General features: G+C 37.4%; 1 protein-coding gene across 1 annotated transcript in view; it reads left to right on the top strand.

Annotated features, from left to right (window-relative positions):
- Vwa5a (von Willebrand factor A domain containing 5A) overlaps positions 1 to 21480 on the top strand; it is a 23126-nt gene extending 1646 nt beyond the window's left edge. The window contains exons 2-19 of the mRNA XM_010618075.1: positions 640 to 697; positions 817 to 1019; positions 1317 to 1539; positions 1655 to 1830; positions 2102 to 2216; positions 8675 to 8844; positions 9091 to 9179; positions 9344 to 9488; positions 9914 to 9993; positions 12476 to 12590; positions 13352 to 13516; positions 14233 to 14333; positions 14600 to 14844; positions 16333 to 16419; positions 16499 to 16627; positions 17226 to 17347; positions 19926 to 20055; positions 20580 to 21480. Of these exons, the coding sequence (XP_010616377.1) occupies positions 655 to 697; positions 817 to 1019; positions 1317 to 1539; positions 1655 to 1830; positions 2102 to 2216; positions 8675 to 8844; positions 9091 to 9179; positions 9344 to 9488; positions 9914 to 9993; positions 12476 to 12590; positions 13352 to 13516; positions 14233 to 14333; positions 14600 to 14844; positions 16333 to 16419; positions 16499 to 16627; positions 17226 to 17347; positions 19926 to 20055; positions 20580 to 20659 (2418 nt within the window). The 5' untranslated portion in view covers positions 640 to 654 and the 3' untranslated portion in view covers positions 20660 to 21480. The remainder of the gene's footprint in view (positions 1 to 639; positions 698 to 816; positions 1020 to 1316; positions 1540 to 1654; positions 1831 to 2101; positions 2217 to 8674; positions 8845 to 9090; positions 9180 to 9343; positions 9489 to 9913; positions 9994 to 12475; positions 12591 to 13351; positions 13517 to 14232; positions 14334 to 14599; positions 14845 to 16332; positions 16420 to 16498; positions 16628 to 17225; positions 17348 to 19925; positions 20056 to 20579) is intronic.
- The last annotated feature ends 6368 nt before the right edge of the window (positions 21481 to 27848 follow it).

Below are 27848 nucleotides of genomic sequence, written 5' to 3' on the forward strand. Positions count from 1 at the left end.
TCCTGGGCCTGTGAGTAAGCACATGGGTGTCATGTTGCTTTAGCATGTTTTGTGCTCCACGCAGTTCCAGTTTAGCTCCTCACAGTGAATAGCTTCCTGCTTGGTGTTGGAGATTGCAATGCAGGTCACAGAACAGGTAGAGTCGAGCTAGCTACCTTACCAGTTCAAAATTGCCGCAGAGCAGCTTCATAGGCATTGGGACCCTGAGCTAGGATCAAACCCTTCTGTGGACTCTCTGGATAAAAGGATCATGTAAATCATAACTAGACACATAAAATTCACCTATCTTTATCACCGTAGAATTTTGAGGCTATGACACCTTTTCAATATTCCTGAGGAGTGGGGCATTAAACACTCTTTTGAAGAGGTAATATTGTTGTTGGAAGCAGCCACAACATGTTTCAGAGATTTCCTGTTCATTGACATTTAGTGTATCTTGCAGCTTTCCTTATTTTGGGCTGGCATTTAGGAACCATCCAATCCAATTGTTGTCCCTTCTCTCTATCTTTATCCTTGCTAGCTCCAACACTAGCCCTCTGAATGCATTCTGATGCCGGATAGAAGCATGTAAGGTAGTAGCTTTTGAATAGAAAGCTCTCAACATGCTGCTCTGCTCACACTGTATGTATTTTTCCACAGAAACCCTGTATCACCATGGTGCGTGCCTGTGGTCTGCTCACTCACCAAAATCAACCAGGCAAGCCTGCTTCTTGACTCTTGCTTGCTACTGTAGCTTTGGCACCTAGCACAATTCCTGGCCTGCATGGGGAACTCTATTAAAGCTTGTTGAATTCTTGAACCCTGATCTCTCTCCAGTTGCACTGAAGAACATCTCTGTGACTGTGTCCATCCGTGAGTTTGTAGCTGGTGTGTCTGCAACCTTACACTATGAGAATGAGGAAAAGGTCGCTTTAGAGGCCTTCTTTGTGTTCCCCATGGATGAAGATTCTGCTGTCTATACCTTTGAGGCCTTGGTGGATGGGAAGAAAATTGTGGCAGAGTTACAGGACAAGATGACGGTACTAGAGATAAATATAGTGTCTCTTCATTCTTTCCTTAGAATACACATTTTAGGCTCTCTACTAAATGAAACCTCACAAAATGCTGCTGTTGAATGGTCTTTCTTCCACTTCTTTATCATTGTTATTTTCCTAAAATCATTCAGTGTTGGTGGGGGATCTGTTAAAGCCATTCAAAATATAGCTGTGTATGTGACAAGACCCATCACAGCCCCTCCCTCCCCAGTGGTCTGTTTTCTGTAGTGTTCATCTCTTCTTTTGATGTTACCTTTCCTTCCGATTGGTATTTTTCTGTAGGCCCACACCAACTATGAGGATGCCATCTCTCAGGGATACCAGGCTTATCTACTGGAAGAGGACAAGTGCTCCAGGGATGTCTTCTGTTGCAATGTAGGCAACCTCCAACCTGGGTCAAAGGTGGCACTCACCCTGAGGTACGTGCAGGAGCTGCCCCTGGAAGCAGATGGGGCCCTGCGCTACGTGCTCCCGGCTATCCTGAATCCTAGGTACCATCTTTCTGGTGAGTACCTCTTTTTTGAATACTGAGTGGTGGCATAATTGGAGAAATTTCATTAAGTTTATGGATGTGTTGAAAAGTGTTGGTAAGGAAAGTAGAATTAGGGCGATTTTTGTAGGAGTGACCGAGGACAGTTGCCTTGATATGAAGGCTCCTGTAGTGCCTTTGGAGAACCTGCCCTACACACTTACCATGGTCGCCTCCATCAGTTCTCAGCATGGAATTGACAGGGTCCAGTCCAACTGCCCCTTGAGTCCTGTGGAGTATCTTGAAGGTGATAAGACTTCTGCGCAGGTAATTAATGAGACATTACTGTTGTTACCAGTGCTCTCGTTGAGTGGGTTTTGATGTGGTCCTCATCCAACCGTTCCATCTACTCCTTGTCACCATTAACCCTGAGGGAGGTGCACTGTGTTCTTTTGTTATCCCTCTCAGGCTCTGTTTTCATCCCTGCTCGTGAGCATTCTCGTTGCGGAAAGAAACTTGTAGCCCTCAGTTCTGACCTCAGCCCCAGGAATCAAAGAATGGTGTTTCTAATGTGGCTCTTTTGCTGGTTCCCAATCAGGTTTCCTTGGCTGAAGGACACAAGTTTGATAGGGACGTGGAACTTCTGATTTACTACAGTGCGGTGCACAGCCCCAGTGTCACTGTCGAGATGGCAATGCCTGAAAGGAAACCAGGTATTTTCTCTCTCCCTATGTAGTCACTTCCTAGGAGGTAACTCTGTCATGGAATCATCTTCAAATTATTCTCCATTTCTCCCCCTCTTTCAGTAACAGGTAAAACATATGAATGTGAAATATTTAAAAACGTGTTTCCAAGAGCATGCAAAAATGGTTAAATTAATGTCATACTGTTATGTCTTACAGGCAAATTGAAGTAGATTAATTAATAATTGGGAAAAGAAAATGAACAGATTATTGACAAGAAAATAGTCATAAACATGTGACAGTGATTGTCTTTACAGAAAAGCAAATAAAATGTAATGGTGACTTTTTTTAACCTTTCAAGCTATGAAAGATTTTCAAATCTGTTAATGCCTTTTGACTTAGAAGTTGTGGCAGATTTGGCACTCTCAGATTGCTTGAAGCAAAATAATTTGATGTCACACTTTGCAAAAAATTTTAGTTATGTATGTCCAAAGTAAAACTCTTTTCAGTAATTCCAATTTTTAGAATATCCTTAGAAAATAAATATAAATATAAATAGACGTATGCAGTGAAATATGCTATTTTAATAATATCAAATATTAGTAAACAATTAAGATGCTTTACTGTGATTAAATTCAGTATGCCATCAATAACTTAATGAATTATACATGTACTAAAATAATATATATTAAAAGATTGAAGTAACTTGAGGAAAAGGCCTCCAAGAATGGGAAATTAGAGAAAACTAATCTATACAGATTTCTCCTATAAACCTAATGCATGAATTAGGAAAAATATACACAGGAAGTATGCATCTAGTAATTACAATTAGATGAAAACAAATTTTGATTCTTAGTTCTTTTCAAGCATGTAGAGGAATTACGGTTGAGAGATTTTGTTTAGAAACAAGAAAGCTGAAATTTATGTGTGTGAGTGAAGTGAAGATAATTTGAATTAGACTTAGCAAGTTGAAACAGTGCTTACTCTGTATATGGTATTGTTCCAAATGGCTTACAGTGGACCCTCAAGTTATGACAGCCTGACATATGAACAACTTGGGTTAGTCAGGTTAAAGAATTTATTTCTGCCTCTTGTTATCTATAGCATGTGCCCATGTAAACAACCAGATCTCAGCTGTATCAATTTACAGTCAACTTGAGTTACAACCAGCCCTCAGCAACTGATTGAGTTCTTCAGTCAAGGGTCCACTGTATGCATTAATTCATATAATCCTCGCGGCAGCTTTCCAGATTGCTCATTACAGTGCTAGACCCTTTATAGGCATCTGTCTCAGCATGGAAATGATTTTATTTAACTGACCAGAAATGCTGCTTTTTCACTGTATATCCATATGTCTGGATTTTGTAAATATTCTTTTTCAATATAGTGTATCATATATTTCCTGGATGAGACCCACCTAAATAGACTGTTCATCTGTTGTGGCATCCTATGGATAAGAGGTGAAATTGAGCCCTATCCTGTATCCTTACTGAGTCTTAGGCTTACTGTGAACTTAAACCAGGAGTCACTCTCTAAAAGTAGGATAATAGGATGTGATTATGTGTCCTCTCATATTCTCTGAACTTTAACACTAGAGTTCATATAATCCAGCCATTCTCATTTTAGTTCTTTCTTGACACTAGCTTCTCAATTCTAGTATCAATTTTCACTTGCTGCACAAAATGAGATCACAGATACGGCTTTGACAACTTATCCAGGTAGAGTAGTCTCCCATGGACTCCCCCACCCCATTGTTTGAATGAGATTATTGGGATTCAACACATATCCGAGGGCTTCCCTTTCTTCTAGGGAGTATATGCTGGGGCTGCATATCCAAAACAGATGTAGTTAATTATATTACATGTATAATGCTTATAAATATCCCTGTGATTTGTCAGCCTAAAAATTATGCACATGAACATTTCCTTCAAAGTTGCAAATGAAGCAGATACTGGTGATATGGTGGTGAGCATAGCGGCCTTCCAAAGTTGCTAATTAAAGATTTAAACAGTGATAAACTGTCTCTTGATTTGATCTGCTTCTTTGGGAAAATGCTGGAGATATTTACTTAATGTGTCTCATTTACTTACTGATCTGCCAGGAAATTGGCATCCGTTGGCACTGCTGTAATTATTGTTTGGGCCTGGTAACTTCTACCATCCTACTTTATTTCATATCTGTTCTTCTTTTGTCTCTATTATATGCTTATAATTCACCTAAAGTTCTTTGCAAGCAGATAGTGCATAGATGTGAACAGCGTTTTGGATTTGAGTTTCTCTAGTTCCTTATTAAACTCACTAAGAATGATTCCTATAAACATAGGTATACATAAGGAAGACCCTGTAATATGATGGATTTAACTCTTTTGGGAAGATTTCTAGAAGGAGGATAGCTGGGTAAAAGGAAATTTCTGTTTTTAGTTTGTTGTGGAATCACCACACTCATTGCCATAGTGGTTGTACTAGTTTACAATCCCACAGTGTAAGAGAATTGCTTTTTCCCCACGTCCTCGTCAGCACTTATTAATAGATCTCTTTGATAATAGTCATTATTTCATGGGTAAATAAGATGGTATCTCAGTGTATTTTTAATTTGCATTTCTCTGATGGCTAGCAATAACAAGCATATTTTCATGCATTTATTGGCCATATGTACTTCTGAAAAGTGTCTATTCAGTTGCCCATTGTTTGCTTGGGCCTTTTACTTTGGGGAGTCTAATTTTTATGGTCTTTTATATATTCTTGATGTTAATCCTCTACGGAAGAATAGCTGGTGATTTTTTACCCCATTCTATAGACTGTCTCTTCATTCTGTTGGTTGTTTCCTTTGCTGTGCAGTTGCATTTTAATTTTATATGATTCTATTTGTTGCTTTTTGGTGTAACGGGCGGAGACAGCCAGAGAGTCTACAAGATTCAGGGACTGATTCTCCAGGCAATGCAGAAGGTTGTAGAAGAATCAGATAGAGTGAGAAAGCAGAGAAGCAAAGTTTGTACTTTTATTTAGCAGGCATGCAAGAGCACAGCTGCCTTCTCTCAGAGAGACAATCAGGGGTGCCCAAAACAAAGCCACTGTAGAAGGAGGGTTCCAGGTGTTACTTTATAGTAGTGGGGCCTATTCTGTCTCTGGGCTGAGGAGGCCCCTACTTGATTGGTCGATTAGCTCATTACTAGGGAGGATGGGGAGGGGTCTTTGGGGGCTTTTCACACTTCAGGGTCAGGTTTCCTTTTTGTTTTCTTTTAACTTTTGCAAACAAAGCTTTGCAGGGTACAGCTTAAAGAGGAAGTGCAACTGCAGGCTGTCAGCTCCTTGCAAGTAGTTAAGCCCATTCAACCATCTGTCTAAACTCCTTGAAGTGTGTGTGCGGTGTCCCTTGTCTTTCCTTACCTATGGGTCCCTGTCCATACATCGGTATTATTTCTTGTGCCATTGTGTTCTGTTCAGAAAGTCCTTGCCTATGCCTCTATCTTCAAGATTTGTACTTATTTTATCTTCCAGAAGATTGTTTCTGTTTTATCATGTAGATCCTTGATCCATTTTGGTTTTAGTTTAGTGCATAGTAAAATATATGAGTCTAGACTCAAAGTTCTGCATATCCAATTTTCACAGCAATATCTATTAAAGAAACTGTCTTTCTTCAAGTGTATGTTTTTGGCTTTTTTGTCAAAGATCAAACAGCTGTATGGCAGCATGGTTTATAATAGCTAGGTCTTGGAAAACAGCATATATGTCCACCAACAGATGAATTGATAAGGAAAATGTGGCATTTATACACAATAGAGTACTGGGCTGCCATAAAGAAAGAAAAACTTGAGGCATTGATAAGTAATGGATGCAACTTGAGAATATAATGTTAAGTGAAAAGTCAGACACACAAGCTCAAATATCACATGGTTTCTTTTGTATGATGAGCACATACAGAGCAAAACAGAAGAGACATGGTGCAGCCATCTCAGCACTGTGGCAGCAGCTTTCTGGGCCTCCAGCCAGGGATAGTCCAGTGCCAGCTGCTGCTGCCCGGGCTCTCATTTGTCTGCTCCTGGCAGCCCAGGACCCAGCTGCCCCACTACACTCGCCAAAACCCAAACACCAGTGTCCACAGCAGCAGCCACTACCTCGGGAGCCCATGAGGCTCCAGGTTGGTGGTGACAATTGGCCGGCCACGGTGCCCACTCCCAGAATGCAGTGCATGGCAGTCATTGAAGAGAGACCGTGATGGTGGCAACACTGGTGCCTGCAGAAGTAATCTCTCAGCTGGAGAACACCGCCAAAGTTTTGATGGCACCACCATCCATGGTCAAAAATGATCAATGAGAGCATGCAGAACACATATTATCATTTAGAAAATCAGAATTACCGTTTGCCGTGTGCATGTGTAGTTTGGTTCTTCACACTGTGGAAGTAACAGTTGAAGAGAGGTGAGGAAAGTTTGTGAAAATTGTGATCTGTGATGAACTGCCACCTGGCTGACATGTCTTCTCAGAGGAACTAACCTCTTTGTGGTACTAGAGCAAGTTCACTTGATTTTAAAAAGAAGATAAACTAGTAAAGTGGACTGTGTCCTTTTCCAAGCTGCCACCGCCATAATGGAGGCATCATCCAAAAGTGGATTCTTTTGGAAAAGGTAACATGAGTCCCTGTGAACATTCCTCTTAACCTATGTCTCACAGAGGCCCAATCTTCAAAATATGTTTGGGAACAGATTCTATTAGCAGTAACAGTAATTGTAAAAGAAAGATCAGTAGATAAATCAATTGACTGCAAAACCATTTTTCATGAAGTTAGCCAGTTGATAAGTAATAGCAATCCTACTATGTGGACACTAGCCTGTTCTATTCTAACTGCATTACTGAGTGAATTCTCAAGTTCCAAGTAAAACTAGAAACATTGGACTGAGGATGGGATTCCATGCAAAAGAGTTTTTCAGGAGGAAGATCTTCGACAGATCATCTTGACTGTTGAAGTTCTGCAGGAGTTCAGCAGGTGGTAAAACCTCAATGTGCAGATATCCTCAGTGTTTCAGCTTTACCTTGCACTGGCCAATCAAAACTTGAGCTGGAACTTTCTTCCTCCAAATTTGGGCAGACATTATATAGCTACGTTTGAACCCTCACAAAATGTGCTGTCAAAGCCAACAGAGTCCTGGACAGCAGAATTATGGAACTTTTCTTCACAATACATTGAAAATCAGAGAAGATTCAGACATGGCCCAAGATTCTCTGCCATGCCTTGCCCAGTTAGCATTTCTGCAGGGACCTGTCTTCTGTGATGAAGGATCACAAGTTGATTATTTAGCACATTTCCTTGAAGGATTACTGAATACTATCAATGGAATTGAAATAGAAGATTCTGAAGCTATGGGAATCTCCAGCAATATCAGCAATGTGACAACCATGTTCCCTTGAAACATTTTAACTGCCATTCCCAGTTAACTTTTCTCTTTTTTTTAACTGCTTCACACACTTCATTTGTTCTTTTGAGCTATGTGCTGCACCGGAAGAAGTGCTTCATAAAGATGACATGGTAAACACAAAGCATATGATAAGTGCACAGAGTCCTGGCTGACTTTTGTCCAAGATGATAAACATTTCTATAAATGCTTTTTCACTCAACATTCAGTTCAAGTTTTCAATTCCTATATCCAGTGCCACCTAGTTGCTCCAGATGGTGCGAGGAATTTGTTTGATGATGTTGTGGCCTCTCTTGAGGAACAAGAAATAAGTGAACTTCAAGAAGATAACCAAGACCAGTTTTCTGGTCCACTACCAGGGGAGAGACGCTAGGAAGAATCATTGCAGAACAATGTATGCCTACTCTGACAAGGACACACAGTCCAGAGAAACTCTGTGGAGCAAATATTCTCTATTCACAGTTCTCTGGGGAGCAGTCTTTAAAGACTTTAAACAACCCTGCCCCGTATCCCAGCACATTGGATCAAACGGACAGAAACATACTCATGATTTCATTCTTTGGCTTACACATTTAAGCCTAAACATACAACATAGATGGGAACATATGATAAATGATTATGGAAACATGATATGATAAATGGTTTGATCCATATCAGTAAAACTTGGAATAACCAGTTTAAACATAAATAGGAAGTAGAGGGAAGTTCAAATACTTCCTCGAATTATATATTCTGTAGTTTCAAAAATATTTTAATATATATGCTACTTTGTTTTGCTTATACTACTAGTTTAACTTAGTTCATTGAAAGGGAACTTTTGTGTTATTATCTGTTTCTTTTTGTAAAAATCTTTTTGGTTAATGCATTGTGTTATGAGTAATTATTCTGAAGATAGTGATACACAGTATATCAACTATTATTATTCTCTTATTATTTTTTATGAATTTTTTATTATCTAATAAAATAAAAGACTAAAATAATGCCTAGGAATACAGAAGAAGAAAAAAAGAATGATTCCTAGGAACTTTAAAATTCTTGAGTTCTTTTCATCTTACAGGGTCCTTATTCTTTCTGTGTAGATAGTTTGATGGGAGATCCAGCCGTCATGGTGAGTTTTTACCCAGATATTCCAGAAGCTGATGCATCAATGATCTGTGGGGAATTCGTCTTCCTCATGGACCGCTCAGGAAGCATGGGTACCCCTATGAATAAGCAGGACAGGTCTCAGCTGCGCATAGAGGCAGCCAAGGTAAAACTAGCTTCTTCCTTTCTTCATCACAAACTGAAGTGGGGGCTCATGTGAGTAGTTCTAGGAGGGTCTATTTGGAGCTGTAGCTCCGTGCTCCACCTGAGGGACAGCTAACACGACCACCATGCAGATTGTCTTGAAAGAGAAGGGGCATGAAATGAGTGATGGCCCAAACTCTAGAGTTAGACTGGTGGAGTCTGAGAGGGTCCTTTCACTGTGTCCCCTCCCCTCTTCTCTTACCTTCAGGAGACACTGATTTTGCTGTTGAAGAGTTTGTCGCTAGGCTGTTATTTCAACATTTATGGATTTGGATCTTCCTTTGAGTCATTCTTTCCGTAAGTCTAAGGAAAGGCCATAAAGAGTGGACATATATGAATATTGTTGAAAGTGTTACTAAGCATTGACGTGGGAACTGGTGATGGCAGGTAGGATTGTTATTTCCTCAATAGGGGCAGTATAGAGCTGCTCTCCTGTAACCAGATGTACTCCTTTCTCTCAGGGAGAGTGTGAAGTACACTCAGCAAACAATGGAGGAGGCAGTGGAGAGAGTTCAGCTCCTACAAGCAGACCTAGGGGGCACCGAAATCTTGACACCACTCCAGACAATTTTCAGGGGACCCTCCATCCCTGGTCACCCCCTACAGGTAAGAATCACAACAGAGCCAAAGAAAAGTGGACAAAGAAACAGGGACAAAGAAAGTGGAAACCACTCAAGAATCTCCGTCCCTATACTTCACTGGGAAGAGTGTGTGATTAAGAGTCTTCTGTCGTATGAGAAAGAGAAAATAAGACAAAAGATATTCTTTCTTAATTCCATGTGAGGGGCAGCACAAGTGCTTTTGTAGAGACTATAAAAGCCTCGTAGGAATCTAGTGTGGGGAGGGCCTGAATGTTCTTTGTGTTCTGAGCATCTGGAGGGAACGTGGTGAGGTGACATGGAACACCCGGGCTTTTGTCTGAAGAGATACCAGAGCATCTGAAATGAAACAGCTGGGATTCCAAGGGCAAATTCTGGTAACTTAGAATGAACTTGATAGAGGCTTGACGAATGTTGTCTTTCTCTGTACAGCTTTTTGTCTTCACTGATGGAGAAGTTGCTGATACATTTAGTGTAATTAAAGAAGTTAAATTCAACAGCAAGAAACACAGGTATGGCGAGAACATGATTTCTCCTGTGATGATTGGATCTTAGCAGTAACACTTGAAGTCTAGTACCAGTGATGACCTTGTTTGTAGAGAAGAGAAATATTGAAACTTTTTAGTTTTATTAGAGGACAATTTACTCTTCTCTACAATAGGTAAAAGTACTTTTCTAAACAATATCAATAACACAGCAAGCTCACTGTCGTTTAGTAAGTTTAAAAAAAATTATTATGACCATTGTTAACACAGGAAAACATAGAAAGCTATAAAAATCATAAATAATTATCCAGATGAACTATCACAGCAGGTTCACTGTGCAACTCTCACTTAAGTCCAGAGCTAGAATATTATCATACCTTTCCAGACTGGTAACTCCATACATCGTTTATGCCATTTCTAGTTCTTTGAATGAAAAGCTTATCAATTTTAATAATCTCTAAAGAATGATCTTTTTTTGGTTTATTCATTCTGTATCATTTATGGCTTTTAATTTTATTAACATCTACTCCTACCTTCTTCATTCCTTTCTTTTAATGTTCCTAGGTTTATTGGCTGATTTTTATCCAACATTATAATATAAATACTTAGGTAGTTGATCTTTGTACTTACTTTTTGTTTCCAATGTACTTTTACAACTGTATCTGTAGCTCAATCCTAATTTGGATATGTACTTCTTTATTGGCTTTGATCTGAGGATATTCCCTAGTTATTATTATGATTTTCTTTGTAAGTCTATGTTACTTGCCAATATATAATCTTATTTTCCAATGTTTGAAGATTTTCTGTTCTTTTTGGTAGTTTTCAGATATTTCATATGAATCATTATGAAGTCAAAGCAACATCTTCCTTCTGAGATGTCTTATTGTTTGTTTCTGGAAGGTTGCTGCAGTATGAGCTGGCAGTCATAGTGAAGTTCTGGCCCTGTGAACTTCAGTTATTGTGATGGCTGGCTTATTTCTAATTTACTTGATCTCTAGGCCCATAGTGTTCTATCTGAAAAAAATGAGGTGCCGGGACAACTTCCCATTTGAAAGACTCAAATTGTTACTTTTTCCCTCCGCCTCTGTGAAACACCTTAGATATTCACCCACCCATTTGTACTTGACACTTGCTGCAGAGCCTAAGTGGACCTCAGGAACCATACCCATTTCTCTTGGCTTCCCTCCTCTCCAAAGTCTCAGCTCACAGCTTCTTCTTATCATGGTGGCTCTTTGCTGTTTTTTAAAAAATATGAAAAATAGTATGTTTACATTTTATATGTTGGATTGAGATAACAGTCTAGTATTGCTTGGCAGCAGAACTCATTAAGATTCATGTAAGATGATAAAATGTAAAATTATGATATATTAAGAACTGTTATGTTTAAGGTTTAGCTCTTATGCTTGTCAAATGTTTGAAACAATCAACTGACCCTTCTGAGCCTTTGTTTTTTTTTTTGAAAATGATGATGCTAATAATATTTATTGTATAGACTTACTTTGGGAGTTAATAAAACTAAGTAAAGTATCAGGAATTGTGCTGGACACAAAATAAGTGCTAAATAAAATTTTAAAATTATTTTTATTATCATCTACCTCAAGTACTTTGAGGTTCTAATCATAAAGTTAGCCATCAACAGAATTTTTCAACTTTTTATATATATAAAAGGATTTTTAAAACCACATAAGCAAGTTGTAGCATAGGTTATAGTTCAAAGATCATGTCAGAAATTTGAAGATGCTGGTAGGCTGTGTTCTATAGGAAAAAATGACTGGTTAGGTCCCTACAGTTAGAAATCTGGTCCTTACCCCTATAAGTTTAGAATAACACAGTATAGCTTAGTTTAGTTTAACCCAATGTGGGAGTCCCTAGACTTGAGGTTGATTTCTCAAACCCATATCAAAAGAGACTGATACATAGGCCCAAATTCCATGCATTAAATTACATTGAAAAATTTTCTGACCTGCATTCGAAAAATGCTTGTACTGATTTCATCGATGCATTTTGTGTTTAAGACAATTGTATTTTGTAAATCAAATGATGATTTTATAAAGCTATTTTCATGCAAATGCAGTAGAGTCAAGTGAGAACTTTCCAGTTAGAAGGGCAGGAGGAACACTTCTCCTGTCTAGAAACAATCACTAGTGATAGTTTTTTGTCATTTGCTTGGTTTGCCAGAGGGAGTTTTGCAGTCAGTGAGACCATTGTCTCAGCTCTATGTCTACTGTTTATTAGGGGTGGGATCCATGACCACTTTCTGAAATTCATTTTGCAGCTCCTTTTAACTGAATGAAGCAGAAGTCTGTCTCATTGCACATTCATGATTTTATCATTGATTTCAGGCATTTACTATGGCTCATAAAATACACAGTATGCTTAAGAAAGAGCAGCTATTATGCTTTGGTCAAAGAAGCAAACAATTTCATCATGTTTGTTTGCCAATTCTGTGCTAATTTGATAATGTTCCTTTGAGAGCCTGTGTCTAACCTCCATCTTTTTACAATTACAGATGTTTCTCATTCGGTATTGGAGAAGGTGCTTCCACCAGCTTAATAAAAAGCATTGCTCGAGTATCAGGGGGCACTTCAGAGTTTATCACTGGCAAGGACAGGATGCAGTACAAGGTGAGGGTCAGGATTCAGTGGGTCAAGAGGTGGACAGTCCAAGCCCAGTATGAGACAGGATTAGGATGCTGTTACAAAGACAAAGGCAAAACTTGACTCCAGGATTCATTTCCCATGTACTCAGCCTGCAGTGGGGCTTTCCCCATTTTTCTATGTACTTTTGGAAAAGGGTCCCACTGTAGTACCTAGAGAATGATATCTGGCCCTAATAGCTGGAAATCTGGAACAGCAATGCTGAGAATGGCTGAGGGTTTTATATGTAAGAAGAGAGATGGAGATTTTAGATTTCATTTCTGAGCTTCGAGGTCTGCTCTTTAACATCTTTAGTGTTACAGTCAATGCCTTATGCAGAGGATACAAGGCAACAGACCAGAAATGAGTGTGATGTGTCTACTAGGTTTGATGGGATGGCAAATTCCTATTTCATCTTATTAGTAGGCACAAATAAAGCACATCTTGAATTGTATTTCTGAACTCCTCTTTTTCAATTGGTAACAACTCTTACCTAGTTTTTTCTCCAGTTATCTCCTTTCTCTAACATTTCCTTTATTCTCACTTGTGCCATTAAACCTCTCAGCTTCAACTTTTCTTTTTGCAAAGCAAGAGAAATAATGCTCATTTCCCAGTATACAGTTAAGGATTAGGTATAATGTGTATCAGATCACATAGCAGTTGGTAGATAATAAATACGCAGGTACAGGTGACAGTCGCTATGGTTGTCATTCTGAGATGTTGCTGCTCATTCTGTTTTCTTCCATCAGGTTCTTAGGACCCTGAAGCGTTCTCTCCAGTCTGTGGTGGAAGACGTCTCCCTGAGCTGGTATCTGCCACCTAACCTGACTGCTAACATGCTTTCACCAGAGCAGACTGTCATTTTCAGGGGTCCGAGGTTAATTTTCTATGCCCAACTGACTGGGGTGGTGCCGGTGAGTCCCCACTCTTCTTTGTTCTTTCCTTAGAGAAACCAGTGCTGGGGTAATTTCACTAATTCCGGAAGCTGGATTTGGATTTCAGCAAGAGGTTGTACTTTCCAGCCTTCCATCTTCCTCATTATTTCAGGGCCGACTGATTTCTAGTTAGAAATTGTATGAATGAAATGGATGCATATTGAAGATATACTTTTAAGTGAAATAAATAAGTCACATGTGTAAATACTGAATAGTTTCTCTGGTGTGAAAAACTATAAAGGTACATAAGGTCCTAATGATACAATTGACAATGTGAAATAGGAAGAAAAGGGCTAAAAGTGTAGGGGAAATGGGAAGGGTAGGCGAGAGGTACTAAGGGAAAAGGAAAAAAAAACATGGGAAAAGAAAAAAAAAACATGAGAAAATGAAAAAATGGAAATAAAGTATTTATAAATAGGGAAGGGAGGAAGGGTGAAGGGAGGGCAGGGATAAGGGGAAAAAATGAGAACCAAGACTTCTCATGTAAAGGCACAAGATCCCAGTGATGAATGTAACTGTACTGTATACCTAAAATGTACCAATAAACTCAATGAGAAAAAAAAAAAAACAACTAAAAACCCAAACAAAACCAAAAAAAGAAATTGTATGAGTGAAGTTAGAGAGCTGCCTTAGTTGTGACCTTTTTTGCTGGATATCTCTCCTTTCCATCATGTTTGCCTTTCTTTGATTTACAGCCAGAGGAAACTACAGGGGAAGTGGGCCTCAAGTATACATTCCAGGACAAAAATATTGAGCAGAAGGTGACATTTTCTCTACAACCCAAATATGACTCCAAGTGAGCATTCAATTATTCTCCTTTCTTAATCTCTTTTATTTCCTCTTTTCTCTGCTATCCTCTTTTCTTTTTCTTTTTTGGATTCTTTTCTTGATTCTGAAAAAAAAAGATGTTTGCCTAAATTGTTTTTCCTTTCTAAATCCCTCAAGTCTTATTTCCTCATTCTCTGAAATTTCGTTCCTCCTGCTATGCCTGATTTCTGAGAACCCCAAGCAATTGTTACGTGGGTGAATTATGCTAAGTCCTAGACTGTTTTTTTTTTCCAGCCTCACTATTCATCGCTTGGCTGCAAAATCCTTGATCCAGACAAAAGATATGGGTTTCAGAGAGACATCAGCCAGAGAAAGAAAAGATGTGTTGAACATCAGCATGGAATCTGGAGTCATGAGTTCCTTCACAGCTTTTATTGCTATAAACAAAGAGCTCAACCAGCCAGTTCAGGGGCCCCTGGTGCACAGGGAGATTCCAAGGCCTATTTTGTCTGCATTGCCAACAATTTCTTTTCATAGCTGTGAGTTTTATCACATTCAAATACCTATAGAATAAGTAGTTCTGAGTCTGTGAGCACATTGTTTAAATGAAAAGACTGGAAAGATTTTAATTTGCTTCGTTTTATTGTTCTACATTTATAATTTCTAGTTATTTTTTTAACATTTGTGTGTTTCATTGGCAGGAAAATTAAAAGTGGTCAGGGAATAAGGGAATATTAATATGTAGAGAATATATATAAACATTGAATAATCAAATAGTTCAAATCTGAAGTTTGTTTTCTTAATGACTGTGTGGTTAAGGATCACACAGGTGGCTGATAACTGGAAGGGGCCTGAGCTTGGAACAGTAGAAGACAGAATTTGAGGAAAATGGGGAAGATTTCAAAGAGACACTCAGGTTACCCAGAAAGTAGAACACCCAGAGGGAAACAGACATTTGTCAAGGAACACTAAGGGTCCATCTGAATCTCAGTACCTGAACTTTTTCTTTTACTGGCAAGAAAGTACTATAAACACGATTATGGTTTGTTTCATTTATTTCAACAGTACTCTGCACCTTTGACCTAAGGATGTTGTTTTAATTTCAAAGTTAGGATTTTACTAAATTGGTATGATAAAAAAATTAAAATATGGAATTGAAGAAATCAGTCAAAAGATGGTAAAGTTTTAAACTTGACATTTAAGTTAAATGAAGAGGAAAAGACGTAAATAAATTGATACATAGAAAAAAAGAGGGATTAAGGATATAAGTGGTGCAGATGAGGTTAAAAAAAATCAAGTAAATAGGAATGTCAGAACACTGGGGAAATTAGATACTATATTTTAAAAGTCAGATTTTAAAATTTTAATTTTTATATGTGGAACAATTGTGCATGATAGGAAGATTGTCTTTATAAGAACGGTGTGTCTGAAGGAGAATAATGCTTGTCACTGAGTTTGAGAAAATAAAGAAGCTTTGCAATAGGATGGTAAGAAAGCTGAACCCTCTCACAATGATGGCAGATCTTGTATTGGAGCAAAAAATCTAAGGCTTGGCCTTCAGTGAATGGTTGTAAATGTCAGAGAGTTGGGATGGACAGTAGCGAGGAGTGAGTAAAGTAACCAAGGAGATAATGATATGGGATTGAGCAGGTTACCAGCTTGACCTCCCTACCTTCGGAAGACAGCATGCAGAATACTGAGCAATAACTTTTTGAAAAGGCTAGAGGAGAAACATTTTTTGAGAGGATAAATTCATTTTAATTTAGTTGGAAGGAGCCTATTAGATTCTGAAAAAATGTTTATCATGTATAAGATATTTTAAAGGATACAATGGAAAGTTGAAAAGGGGCACAGAGAGGGAGGATGTGTTCAGAAAGCGGATTTGCGAGAGAATTTTGTATTAATGGTGGTGCCTGAAGAGCTGATATAGATGGGAGGCTGTATCTCAAATCATCAGGCTTTAGTAACTTTGCCTATTGAAGAGAACAGGTTGTCTTATTCTCAGTGTGTATATTGTTGTTTTTCAGCTCCTGAAAGAAGGTGCCTCTCTGCTTCACCTAGGACCCTTAAACTATGTGGGACTATGGCATTCTCAAAGAAGAGTCAGCTTCTTGGTAGGTCTCCAAGTCACATGGCCCTTACAGTCTAATTTCTAGGAATATTTTCTCACCAGTTCTTGTCTGCCACACATAGATCAAGTTGTACAGCAAAGTTCTAGTAATGGCCAGAAGATTAAATGTAAGCGTAACCTGGAGTCCATCCATCCCATGAAAAAGACTCATTCTTCAACGTGTGAAAACAATTTGCAAAGTAACTGTAAAGGTGAGATGAGCCTCAGTTTATTATTTATCTACAGGGGCTGAAGGACAAATCTTCATTGCTCTGCTGTCTTGTAGCCTTTTCAACGTAGGGGGCATTTCTTTGAAAGGAAGCAGGCAGAGATGAGATTTGTCCCATCCTTATATTTCACAGAGTTAACTAAGCTACATTAGTACCCAGTACAGGAACTTGAATTTTTCTACACCACTAGGGTCTGGGGTGTCCTCTAATTATACAAAGTCCTTTGTCCATCTCTATCTGCAGAGTTTACCTGCAGGCAGGCCAGGCACCTGCATAACTCTACTGCTATCCTGCTTGGGCCCCTGTTCTTCTAATCCTTTTTTTTTTTCCCAAAAAGTTGAGCTTGTTGGAAAATCTGGATGCTGTCTGATGATGCTCTTGATAACACCTGTAAATTCAACAACTTATTTCAGGGGTGCTAATGGGTCACAGGCTTCATAATTTCCCAACCCTCTCTCTCCCTCTCCCTCCCTCCCTCCCTCCCTACCCCTCCTTCCCTCCCTCCTTCCCCCCTTCCTCTACCTCCTCCCCTGCCCCTGCTTTCTCTCTTTATCTCTTCTCTGTCTTTTTGTCCTCAAAGGAAATGACATTGTGCAACTGATTTTCCTCCAAAATGCAAATGGTTCCTGGCATCTGAATGAAGATCTGGCCCAGGTCTTAGGTATGAACTTGGAAGACATAAAGGCTGCACACCCTACCAAGGTGAGATATAAAGGAAAATGAAGGTATATGTATGTTTTTGATGCAGTGAAGTTGGTAATGACAATTGGGGTGAGTTGGAGCCCACCTACATAAGAAGAACATAGAAGGGACGTAGGCTAAGTTAATTTCTAATAAGTAGGCATTGAAAGTTTTTCTGGTTTTGTTAGAGTCAAGAGAACAAAGAATTAACAAGCCAGGTAGTTGGAGTTTGAATTAGTTGATAGATGAGAAAGAGAAAAGAACACTCTTCTATTTAGTCGGGTGTGGTGGCACACACCTGTAATCCTTGCACTTGGAAGGTTGAGGCAGGAGGATCGCTGTGAGTTCGAGGCCAGCATGGGCTACATAGTGACTTTAGGGCCAGCTTGAACTATGAACGGAGACCTTGCCTCAAAAAAAAAAAAAGAATACTCTTCTATTTTAATCATATAAATGGCCAATCATCTGAGTTGTAAAACTAAACATTTGTGAGATATTTCCATGTGTCAGACACTGTGCTAACTGGTTTACGTGCATGATCTTATTTATTCTTTACTTCAGTTAAATAAGGTCAGTTCTACTCATGTTGCTGTGTAGGAGATGAAAAAACTGAAACCTGAAAGTTTAATAAAATATCTGAGTCAGTCAGGTGGAGATGGAGTCAGTGCTAAGACTTTCTGCAAAACCTCCAGTAATAACCTCGTTGCTTCCCTTCATACGAAAGGAGGTGGTACAGACTGTAAAACAATTAATTGAAGTCAGGATGGGTAAAGTGATAACACAAGCCATTTAGTTATGTGAAATTTATTTAAATATGATTATACGGACAAATTACATTCAGAAGCATAAGGAAATTCGCTAAGTCTTCTAAGCCTCCTTGAGAAATTGTTACATAAGAGACAGATGTTGAAAGTATGAAGGTTAAATGTTAGTCTAAAATTTGAAAATGTAGATGACAATAATAAATCTCAGATATTGCATAGACTTTGAAATGTGGCTGATGCAAGTGAGGGACAAAACTGTTTGAAGGTGTGCCATGCTGTGATTAATTTCAAAGGCTTATATGAAAGGAATGGAAAATAACTTGTGAATAATTATTTTTTATTGATCACATGTTAAAATTATGATTTTTAAAATTTTATTGGGTTAAATAAAAATAGCATGGAGTATAGCTCACTGATAGAGCACATAGCATAAGAGGAGCTTTGGGTTCAATCTCCAGAACCAAAAATAAAATAAAATATAATGAAAAAATAAAATAATTGGGCCTGTTTAGTTTCACTTTTTTAATATAGCTACTAGAAAATTTAATACATATATATCTAGCAATGTCGTTTTATTGGCAAATGCTGTTTTAGAACAAATAATTAAAAGGATAGTTGACAAGTACTAGGAAGATGACATAAGCATTGTGGAGTAGTTACAGCTTATATTTACCAAGCACAATACAAGTTGGGTTGACATGTCCTTCTTTGGCTTGCTAACCAGGCCAACAGTTTGAGATAAACAAGAGTTGGTGGATCCAACCTTTAGTAGGAGATTTGATTCTTTAAATGATGAATACTGGACTAAGTACAAACTAGTTGAAAACTCATAGTTCAAATTTTTAGTAGTTTGTATTTTCAATGAAGATCTGGACAAAGATGGAGAAACAAGTTTTCTTATTTGTACATGACAAAACTGGGATTTATAGTATTGGACAAGACAATCAGAATGCCCAAATCTTTTGAACAATTAATTAAAATTTTTCAAGAAACACCAATAGCAAGAAAAGTGTAGTAGAAATAAAAATTAAATTCTGCCTTTGGTTTGAAATTCTCAACTATATAAGTAAAAAAGAGAAGCAAAGATTGAGTTGCAATTATATATGAAAATCAGTAGTTTCATAGGCAATATTTTGAATATTTTCATATTCAAACCAATTTGAATCATAATGTTTGAACGTCATTAGTAGTGGTGATGAACTTTCTGAAAACTTTCTGTTGCATTCTTAGTCTGTGGATGTGGAATTTCATAAATATATTTGCTTCCAGATATGGCCATTCCACGAACTCTATTTTAAAAATCACTGTGATAATTCTTTTGAGACTTTAAGCGTGGGGATTCTTACGTCTTTGACATAAAGGAATTTTGGTCTGAAATGAGAGTACTAGGAGAGGAAATGACAGGTGCAGTTTCCACATTTTAAAAGTCATGATATAAGAGAGGAATGTCCTTTGATTTACTAAATCAAAAAACCAGAGCTTTAGAAAACAGTTGGTGAACACTCACACAGTGATTTTTCTACTCTCTGGCTGAAATTTTCTATTCAGCAATAAAACTAGAATCAGAATGTTTACTATTCAGTCATGCCCTGGTGGTTATATGGAGTTTGACAATTAAGTCCTTCTTAAGCCTAACACTGAATGGATCATTGCCCTGGGGTTCACAGTCTGACATTATCTTACGCAAGTAGTAGAAGTAAGTGGAAATAGAGAAGTTAATTCTATCTAGACATAGTTTATGGATGGCAAGTGAGCAGGGAGTGAAGCACTTTGTATACTTGCTGGGCTTCCTGCCCAGCTTGGAGGCCTCAAAGACATCTCAATCTTTTGTGCAGCATGTGGTGGACTCCTCAGTCTGGGCCACAGTCCTTGCTGTGGTCTGGCTGCATACCAATGGGATGGACCGGGAGAGTGAGTGGGATCTTCTGGAAAGAAAGGCCAGGGCCTGGATTCACACCCATGCAGGTAGGAGCTCCATCTCAGGATCCCTCCCTTACCTTCTTAGGAAGTTGGATATGTTCCCAGGTGCTGCACCTCTAGGCCTGGTAATGGGTAACAATGAGAGTCCCCACAGCCATTCCTACCACATCCTGGTTCAGACTCTGGTCTCCAGCTAGTCTTCTTCCCATCAGGGTGGGGTGAAATCTTTAATGGGACAGAAGGAGGACTAAGTAAAGAAGGAAGGGAACATAAATCATGAGTACGAAGTGTTAAATTGGAAGCACATAAAATGATACCTACTTTCCTGCTGCTCTCAGTGCTAACACTGAGCTTGAAACACTTAGTCTTTGGGTGTGTATCATCTCACTGCTGCTGACTTTTTATGAAACCAGAGAATACTAAAGGAGAATCTGAGTATGGAGAAGAGAAATATTGCGACATTGAGGAAAGATAAAGCAGGATGGAGGGGACATCATCAGGGAGAATGGGAGAAGAGCATTCTTTTATTTGTGGTCCCTCATCCTGATTCCTGTTTTCTGTCATCATAGGCTCTGCCACACACAAGATTGTGAAAGCAGCTAATGCACTCTTGAAGTCTTCTGTGGATCCTGCTATCTTTACCCTCTGAGAATACCACTCAAAAAAGAAGTGCTTCTCTTTGATTGCCCACTTCCTGTACCATCTCTTGTACTATAATATGTTTTTGTGTTTTATACTTTTCTTTTGTATTGCTTGCCATAAAAGTAAAGGATGTCCACACTGCCTGCCTCACTCTTGCAGGTACCTTTAGATGTCATCTTTTCCCCCCAATATGTCCCTTCACAAAAGTGATGGTAGTTTCTAAACCTGTTCTCTTTTTTGTAGTTAAAAGCATTCCTATTCAGTAATATTTCTCCTAGATTTTCCAGAGTGATGTCATAAAAGCCAAGTTATAGAGGCTCCAGATTAAGGATTTCTGCTTTGATGTTAGAGCGTGCCTGACATAGAGAAATTGCTACATTGCATCTATCTATTCACCATTTTCTCATTCTAGGGTGCTGGAAATTGAGCCCAAGACCTTAGATATCCCAGGCAAGACCTCTACCTGTGAGCTACATCTCTAAAGTTTCTATTTAGTTTTGGGTGAAACTTGAAATTTTCCATCCTAGAAGGAAGATTTAAAAAGTTGAAAGCCAACACAAGGCCAGTAATCACCAAGATCACAAAGAAAGAGACTCAAGTGGCCCCCTTAGATATTAGCACCATTGTGAATCTTCTCGATTATTTCTGCTTAAACTTTGTTAGCTTATTCCTCATGCCTTCTTGCCACTACCTATGCAACTTGAGTTGAGCTGTACTCGTGGGAGATTAATGTTTTTTCTTATTCATCAGTTGTCCTGTTAGAGACCGATTATGGCATCCTTGGACTTAGCCTGAACCTATGTGGACTCCAGGCTCTGTTGTAATAAAGAAAAGAAAGAACAGTCTATGCCTGAGATCTGAACTAGGATTGCCAATCACATGAGGAAGAATGGAGCTGCCCATGATTGCTTCTAACCCTTACGTCTTACGTGCCCTACCTTCGTGGAAATGACCCTACTTGATGAATTGTCCCTGAAAATCACTATTATATAAATTTTAAAATGATTATTTCTATATTTACTTGGTTGTATCTTATCTTTCATTAATTCTGTCATTGGACCTATAATAGTTTCATTATCTTTTTTGTTTTGTCCCAACTTTTTTTGATGTGTCCATTATTTACTCTGTATAGTGTCCCCATGTCCCCTGTTGTAGGCTGATTTACTGTCTTATATAAAGCAAGCAAAGGGCATGGGTTTAGTCATGTTTAGTATTCCAATTATACCTTAGATATGTGATAATAAGCAAATGATTTAACCCCTTAAGAGCTTAATATTGATATCTATAGGATGCTTATTATTTTTAGCTTGACTATTCTAGAATTCAGACCAGGACCTCAGTAACTCTCACTCTATTAGAATACAGTCTATGTCAAACTTCCTTATAGCTGTCGTAGAAACCAACATTAAGAAGACTTGTGTGATTTATAAGTCTGATATTTCTGAACTTTCTCCTTTGTTTGTATAAGGGTGAATGTGACTTGTGGAACAGGGCTGTAGCATCACCTCGATGCTAGTTAGAAATTGTAAAATTTCAGGCAATGCCAAGAATGAACTGTACTGAAGTTATCATTTTAATAATTTCTATGTAGCTTTTATACAAATTAAGGTTTGAGAAATGTTTAGTATTTTCATGTAGTTGGCTTGTATCCAAGTCTGTCATCTAAATATCCCTTATGTATGAACTATCAGACTACGAAACCTGGACATAACATTGAAACTTGTAAAAATTCTCTCTGCATACAAAAATATGACAACTTGCAACAATAACACAAGAATTTATAACTGCATTTGCTGTTCACCTTTACTTTTCTTGCCAGTTGAAAGTATGGGCAGCAAAGATTATTAATGTAAGGAGAGAGTGGAGTAGATCGCGTACTCAACAGTGAGACACCATGGAACGAAATCCAGTAGCTATTGCTTGATGAAAAAAAAAAACCCCTCTAAGAATTATTGGACTAAAGGACAGAATAGAAGATGACTCATAAGGCATAAACATTTTTATTCACTGATTTTGTAGCAGAAAATTTAGGAAAAAATTTAGTTTTCATGTAAACAAGGCACACAGAACCCAAATAGCCATGGCCAAAATGAGAGCATTTCCATGACACGTCATACTCAAAATTCCAAAAATTCACTGCAGAGAAAGGATACAAAAAGGTGTTAGAGAAAAACAACAATTAATCTCTAATCTATAAAAAAGACATGCTAATTAAAACAGGTGTGTTTTCATGACATATCTTAAAGACTGGGAATGTGGGGAGTGAACTTTTCCAAGCCTTAAAAGAAAATAACTTTGTTGTTAAAAATTATCTTTTGAAATAGAGAAATAGAAGAAACGCTAAAAAAGTTCATGACAATAAGCCAACATTGAAGATTACTTAAAGGACTGAGACAGGAAGACCATCAGTGCCAATAAACTCAAAGGAAACCACATCTAAATGAAAGAGTACTTGATCCAAAGGAAAAAATAATAATCAACACTGAAAATACAATGCAATGACTAAATCCATTAAATACCTCACAGTGATAACTCAATGTTAATGGTCATAACTGACGAGTCAAAAGCCAAAGACTGACAGAAGAAAACAGGAAAGTAAATTTAAAAGTTCCTACAATTGAATGACAATGAAAATGTAACATACCAAAACCTATGGGACACAATGAAAGTAGTTCTAAGAGAGAAGTTTATAGCAATGTATATTCACATTAAAAGAATAGAGCAGTCCCAAAGAAATAATGATTACATTAAATTAGGACCTTTTCAAGGTCCTAGAAAAATAAGAATATCTAAATTTAATAAAGGGAAGAAATTTAAAAAATCACAGCAAAATGAAATTTAGATTTAAAAAATCAACATATAGAACAAGTTTCTTTAAAAAGATAACTTCATCTAATTTGCTATAAGGAGGAAAAAAGACCCATCTCCATGCATATTCATGCAGTTAAAAGTGAAAAAAACAAATCACAAAGGATACTGTTGAAATCTAGAGGCTTGTAAGAAATGATTTCAAAACTTATGTTCCAATAAATTGCAGAAAATAAGAACTATAGGTATATTCCTAGACAAATATGAATTACCAAAAATGAATCAAGAAGATGTAAAATTCTGAATATATAAATAATAGTGAAATAGAGACAGCAATAAAAACCATACCAACCATACCAAAAGCATAGCACCCAGTGGACCCTTTACTAGAACTAGGGCCACAGATCTTTACTAGAACTTCATGGTCTAATACAAATATTTATCAAACTCATTCATGAAATTTAAAGGGAAAGAATAGCGATGCAAGGATGGTTCAATGTACATGAAGCAATAAATGTAACGTACCACATATTTAAAAATGACATGATCATCTCAATAGATGCAGAAAACCCCTTTGACTAGATCAAACTTTCAGTCATGATAAAAACTCTGTCATAAAGAGGGGTAGAAAAACCTTACCCAAAACTGATAAGAGCCACTCATAACAAACCTGTGGCCAAAATTATTTGAACAGGAGACAAACAAAACATTCTCACTAAAATTAGGAACAGTACAAGGATATCCACTCTCAGCACTCTTGTTCAATACTATACTTGAAAATTTATCCAGACTAATCAAGAAAGAGAAAGAAATAAAATTATATGAAAAAGAAAAGAAATACTTATTTTTAGATAATGTGGCACTTTACATTGAAGATCCTAAAAAACTCCATCAGTAGACTCTTAGAATTAATTAAAAATTCAACAGTGTCAGAATACAAAATCAAAACACAAAAAGTCAGTAGTGTTTCTGTATACCAATAATCCGCTGAGAGTAAGAATTAATGTAAATAATCTCATTCACAGTAATTAAAAAAAAACTTCAATACATAGGCATTAACCTAACCAAGGAAGTGAAACACTGCTATACCAAAAACCACAGTATTCTGAAAAAGGAGATTGGAAAGCACTTTAGAAAATGGGAAAACATCCCCTTTCCTAGATTGGCACAACTAATATGGTCATAATGTCCCTATTATTAAAATGGTATCAAAATAATATGGAGATATAACGCAATTCTTGTCAAAGCACCATCAGATTTTTTTCACAGAACTAGAAAAAAATTCAAAAATTTATATACTACAAGATATTATTCAGAATAGCAAAATAAATTTTGAAGAACAAAACCAGATGGACACATTAATCCAAGATCCAAGTTATTATACCAAGATACAGTAATAAAAACAATATTACTGGTGTGCAAAATGACATGTTGATCAATGGAATAAAATGGAGTATATAGAAACAGCCTCCAGACACCCACCTTAGTCATCTGATTTTTGATAAATGGGTCATAACACTGGAGAAAAGACAGCTTCTTTAATAAATGATACTGGGAAAACTAGTTATTCACATGCAGAGGAAATAATCTACACTCATGTCTCTCACCCTGTACTAAAATAAAATCAGAATTGATAAAAATTATCTAGCTATTAAAACAGAAACACTACATCTTCTGGAAGTAAAAACACATAAAACTCTTAAAAGATAAATGGATAGGATAGGATTTTTTTTTACAGAATCCCAATTGCACATGAAATAACACCATGAATTACCAAAAGAGATTTTATACAATAAATAAAATTAAAATCTTCTGCATAGCAAAGGAAACAACCAAGAGAGTGAAGAAACAACCTGAAGAATGGGAAAAATTTTGCCAGCTACTATTTGAACAGAAGGCTAATATCTAGAAAATAAGAAGAGCTTAAAAAATAATAAAAGATCCAATCAAGAATGGGCAGGCAGTTTTAAATAAATATACTTCTCAAAAGCACAAATACAAATGGCCAATCAATAAATTCCAGAAAAAAATGTTCAGCACCTTTGGCCACTAACTGAAATGAAATCCAATGAGTACAGAGATGACATCTTACTCCAGAAAAAATGGACAAAAAAACAATAAACAAATGAAACTAGTGAAGTTGTTGGGGAAAGGAACACTTCTGCAGTGTTGGTGAGAATTTAAACTAATCAACCACTGTAGAAATCAATATGAACATTTCTTAGAAATCTGAAAATAGAAATTCCATTTCACTAAGTTATAACTTTTGTGGGTATCTTCCTGCAATTTTTAAGTACTGTACATTATATTACAGTGGTACATGCATATGCATATTTATAGAAGCACAATACATAATAGCTAAACTTTGGAAGCAGTTTATATGTCCATAAACAAATGAATGAGTCAGGAAAATATGTTATATACACTATGGACCACTACTCTGCCATAAAGGATACCTTTTAATTGTTGTTGGAAACATGGATGCATCTCTAGACCACAATGTTAAATGAAATAAATCACATGCAGAAAGTTAAGTATTGCATCGTTTCTCTTCTATGAAAATAAAAACTATAAATAAAGAGCAGAAGATGAGATGATAGGAAACTGGGAGTAGACTTTGTGAGGAAGGAAAAGGAATGGAAGGAAGTAGCAGTGCCCAGAAGGGAAATGGAAATAAAAAAGATTAAGTTATGGTATGCATATGTTGTATATATCCAATTTCCAAAGATAAATACATTTGCATTACAAATATATACCATTAAATATCCCATAATAAATCCTTCCCTTTGTAAATGTGCTGGCATAAATCTTCCTAGAAAAGTCTCAGATTTGGCCTATTCTTCTAAGCAGACTACAAGACCCAACTTCCATGACACCAGGAGATCAAGGTTTTCAAGATGAGTAAAACATTAGTAAGCAATGGATATAGAAGATATGGTTGAACATCCCAGGGAAAGCAAAGACCTATTCAAAACAGATGAATGTGTGTATAGATAGATACACATGGATAATCTTAACCATGCAAGAAGCAGTTATCTCTCCTGTGCCTTGTCTACTCCTTCTGATTCAGGGACTGGTTCAGTGTTGTAATATGCTGTTATTATCTTAGTTCTATCCAAGCAAGTTGTAGGCTTTGACAGTGGAGAGGAGATCAGCATGAGGGACTGTTTAGGAGTTAGGGCTTTCCAGGAGTTCATCATTCCCATCTCTCTCCAGCAAAAATACAGGAAATATGTGTTTCATAGGTCTTAGTTTTATTTCTTGTTTTACTCTTTTGTTAAGTGAATCACATCTCTTTCACAGAAACCACTAAAATTCCAGGAAGCCAGGAACTTCATTTCACCAAGAGGGAAGAAAAGAAAGGAGACATGATAGGGAAAAGAAAAACACAATCAAGGAATTTGTCAACTCTATTGTTACATTTTTGGGTTACAGTCCAATTCCTGTCTACTGCTGCTGTGGATAAAAAAGTAAATTGTGCCTAGGAATTCACCCCAAACCCTTTTCTTGCCAGTAAACAATAAAGCACATGTCATTGGTTCAAGAATGCTCAGAAAAAAAACTTAGCATTTTTAACCAGCTTTTCCTGCAACAGTCCAGTGACTAGCTTGAATATCTGGTCTAGAGAATAAGGAATTAAATGAGTTAGGTTCATTTCTGTGATTGAAATAAGAATAATGCAAGTATAATGCAAAATAATCTGCAAGTTATGTAATTTCTTTAGAGATCGCCTGAGAAATATCTATTAAACTTTTTGGGAGACTTTACCTCCATGAATAGAACATGAGCTAACAAATCTCAACCCTGCACCACCCTGTGGCTGACTCTTTGAGACCATAGCATGGTTTGGTCAGGGAATGCATAATAGCAACAGTAATTGCTACATGAGTATACAGAAGCTTGTTCAAATTTCTCAAATAAATCTGTTAATAATACTCTGCTGTCACGAGAACAGCTGCTTTCTTTCTGGGATCATTTTAGGAATCAGTGTTGATGTAGTATAAAGTAAGCTAAACTTGGGACTGCCTGGCCTCTTCTACCATATACCTTTAGGAAAGCCACAGTGCTCTGAGCTCTAATGTCCTTCATTTATAGAACAAGGTTAAGATACTGCACTTGAAAGAAGTATTCAAATAAAATGAAAGTACACTAGCATCAGAGGTGACATAATGTGAGAATTGGAACCTACTTTGCCATGCAAACAATCTTTGAGGAACTTGTTTCCCACTTCAGGTTATTCTTTTCTGATGATATCATGACTATTCCTTCGTGATGGGATGAAGATGAGGTTGATGAACTAATTGTTCCCTCAGAGATATCACTGAGCTCCAACCACAGCTTAAGAATATCTGAAGTATACATCCATGAAAGCATTCCAGGGAGAGTAC

This window comes from Fukomys damarensis, unplaced genomic scaffold (assembly GCF_012274545.1).
Source record: "Fukomys damarensis isolate Sample0158 unplaced genomic scaffold, DMR_v1.0_HiC HiC_scaffold_16, whole genome shotgun sequence".
In the NCBI taxonomy this organism is placed as follows: Eukaryota; Metazoa; Chordata; class Mammalia; order Rodentia; family Bathyergidae; genus Fukomys; species Fukomys damarensis.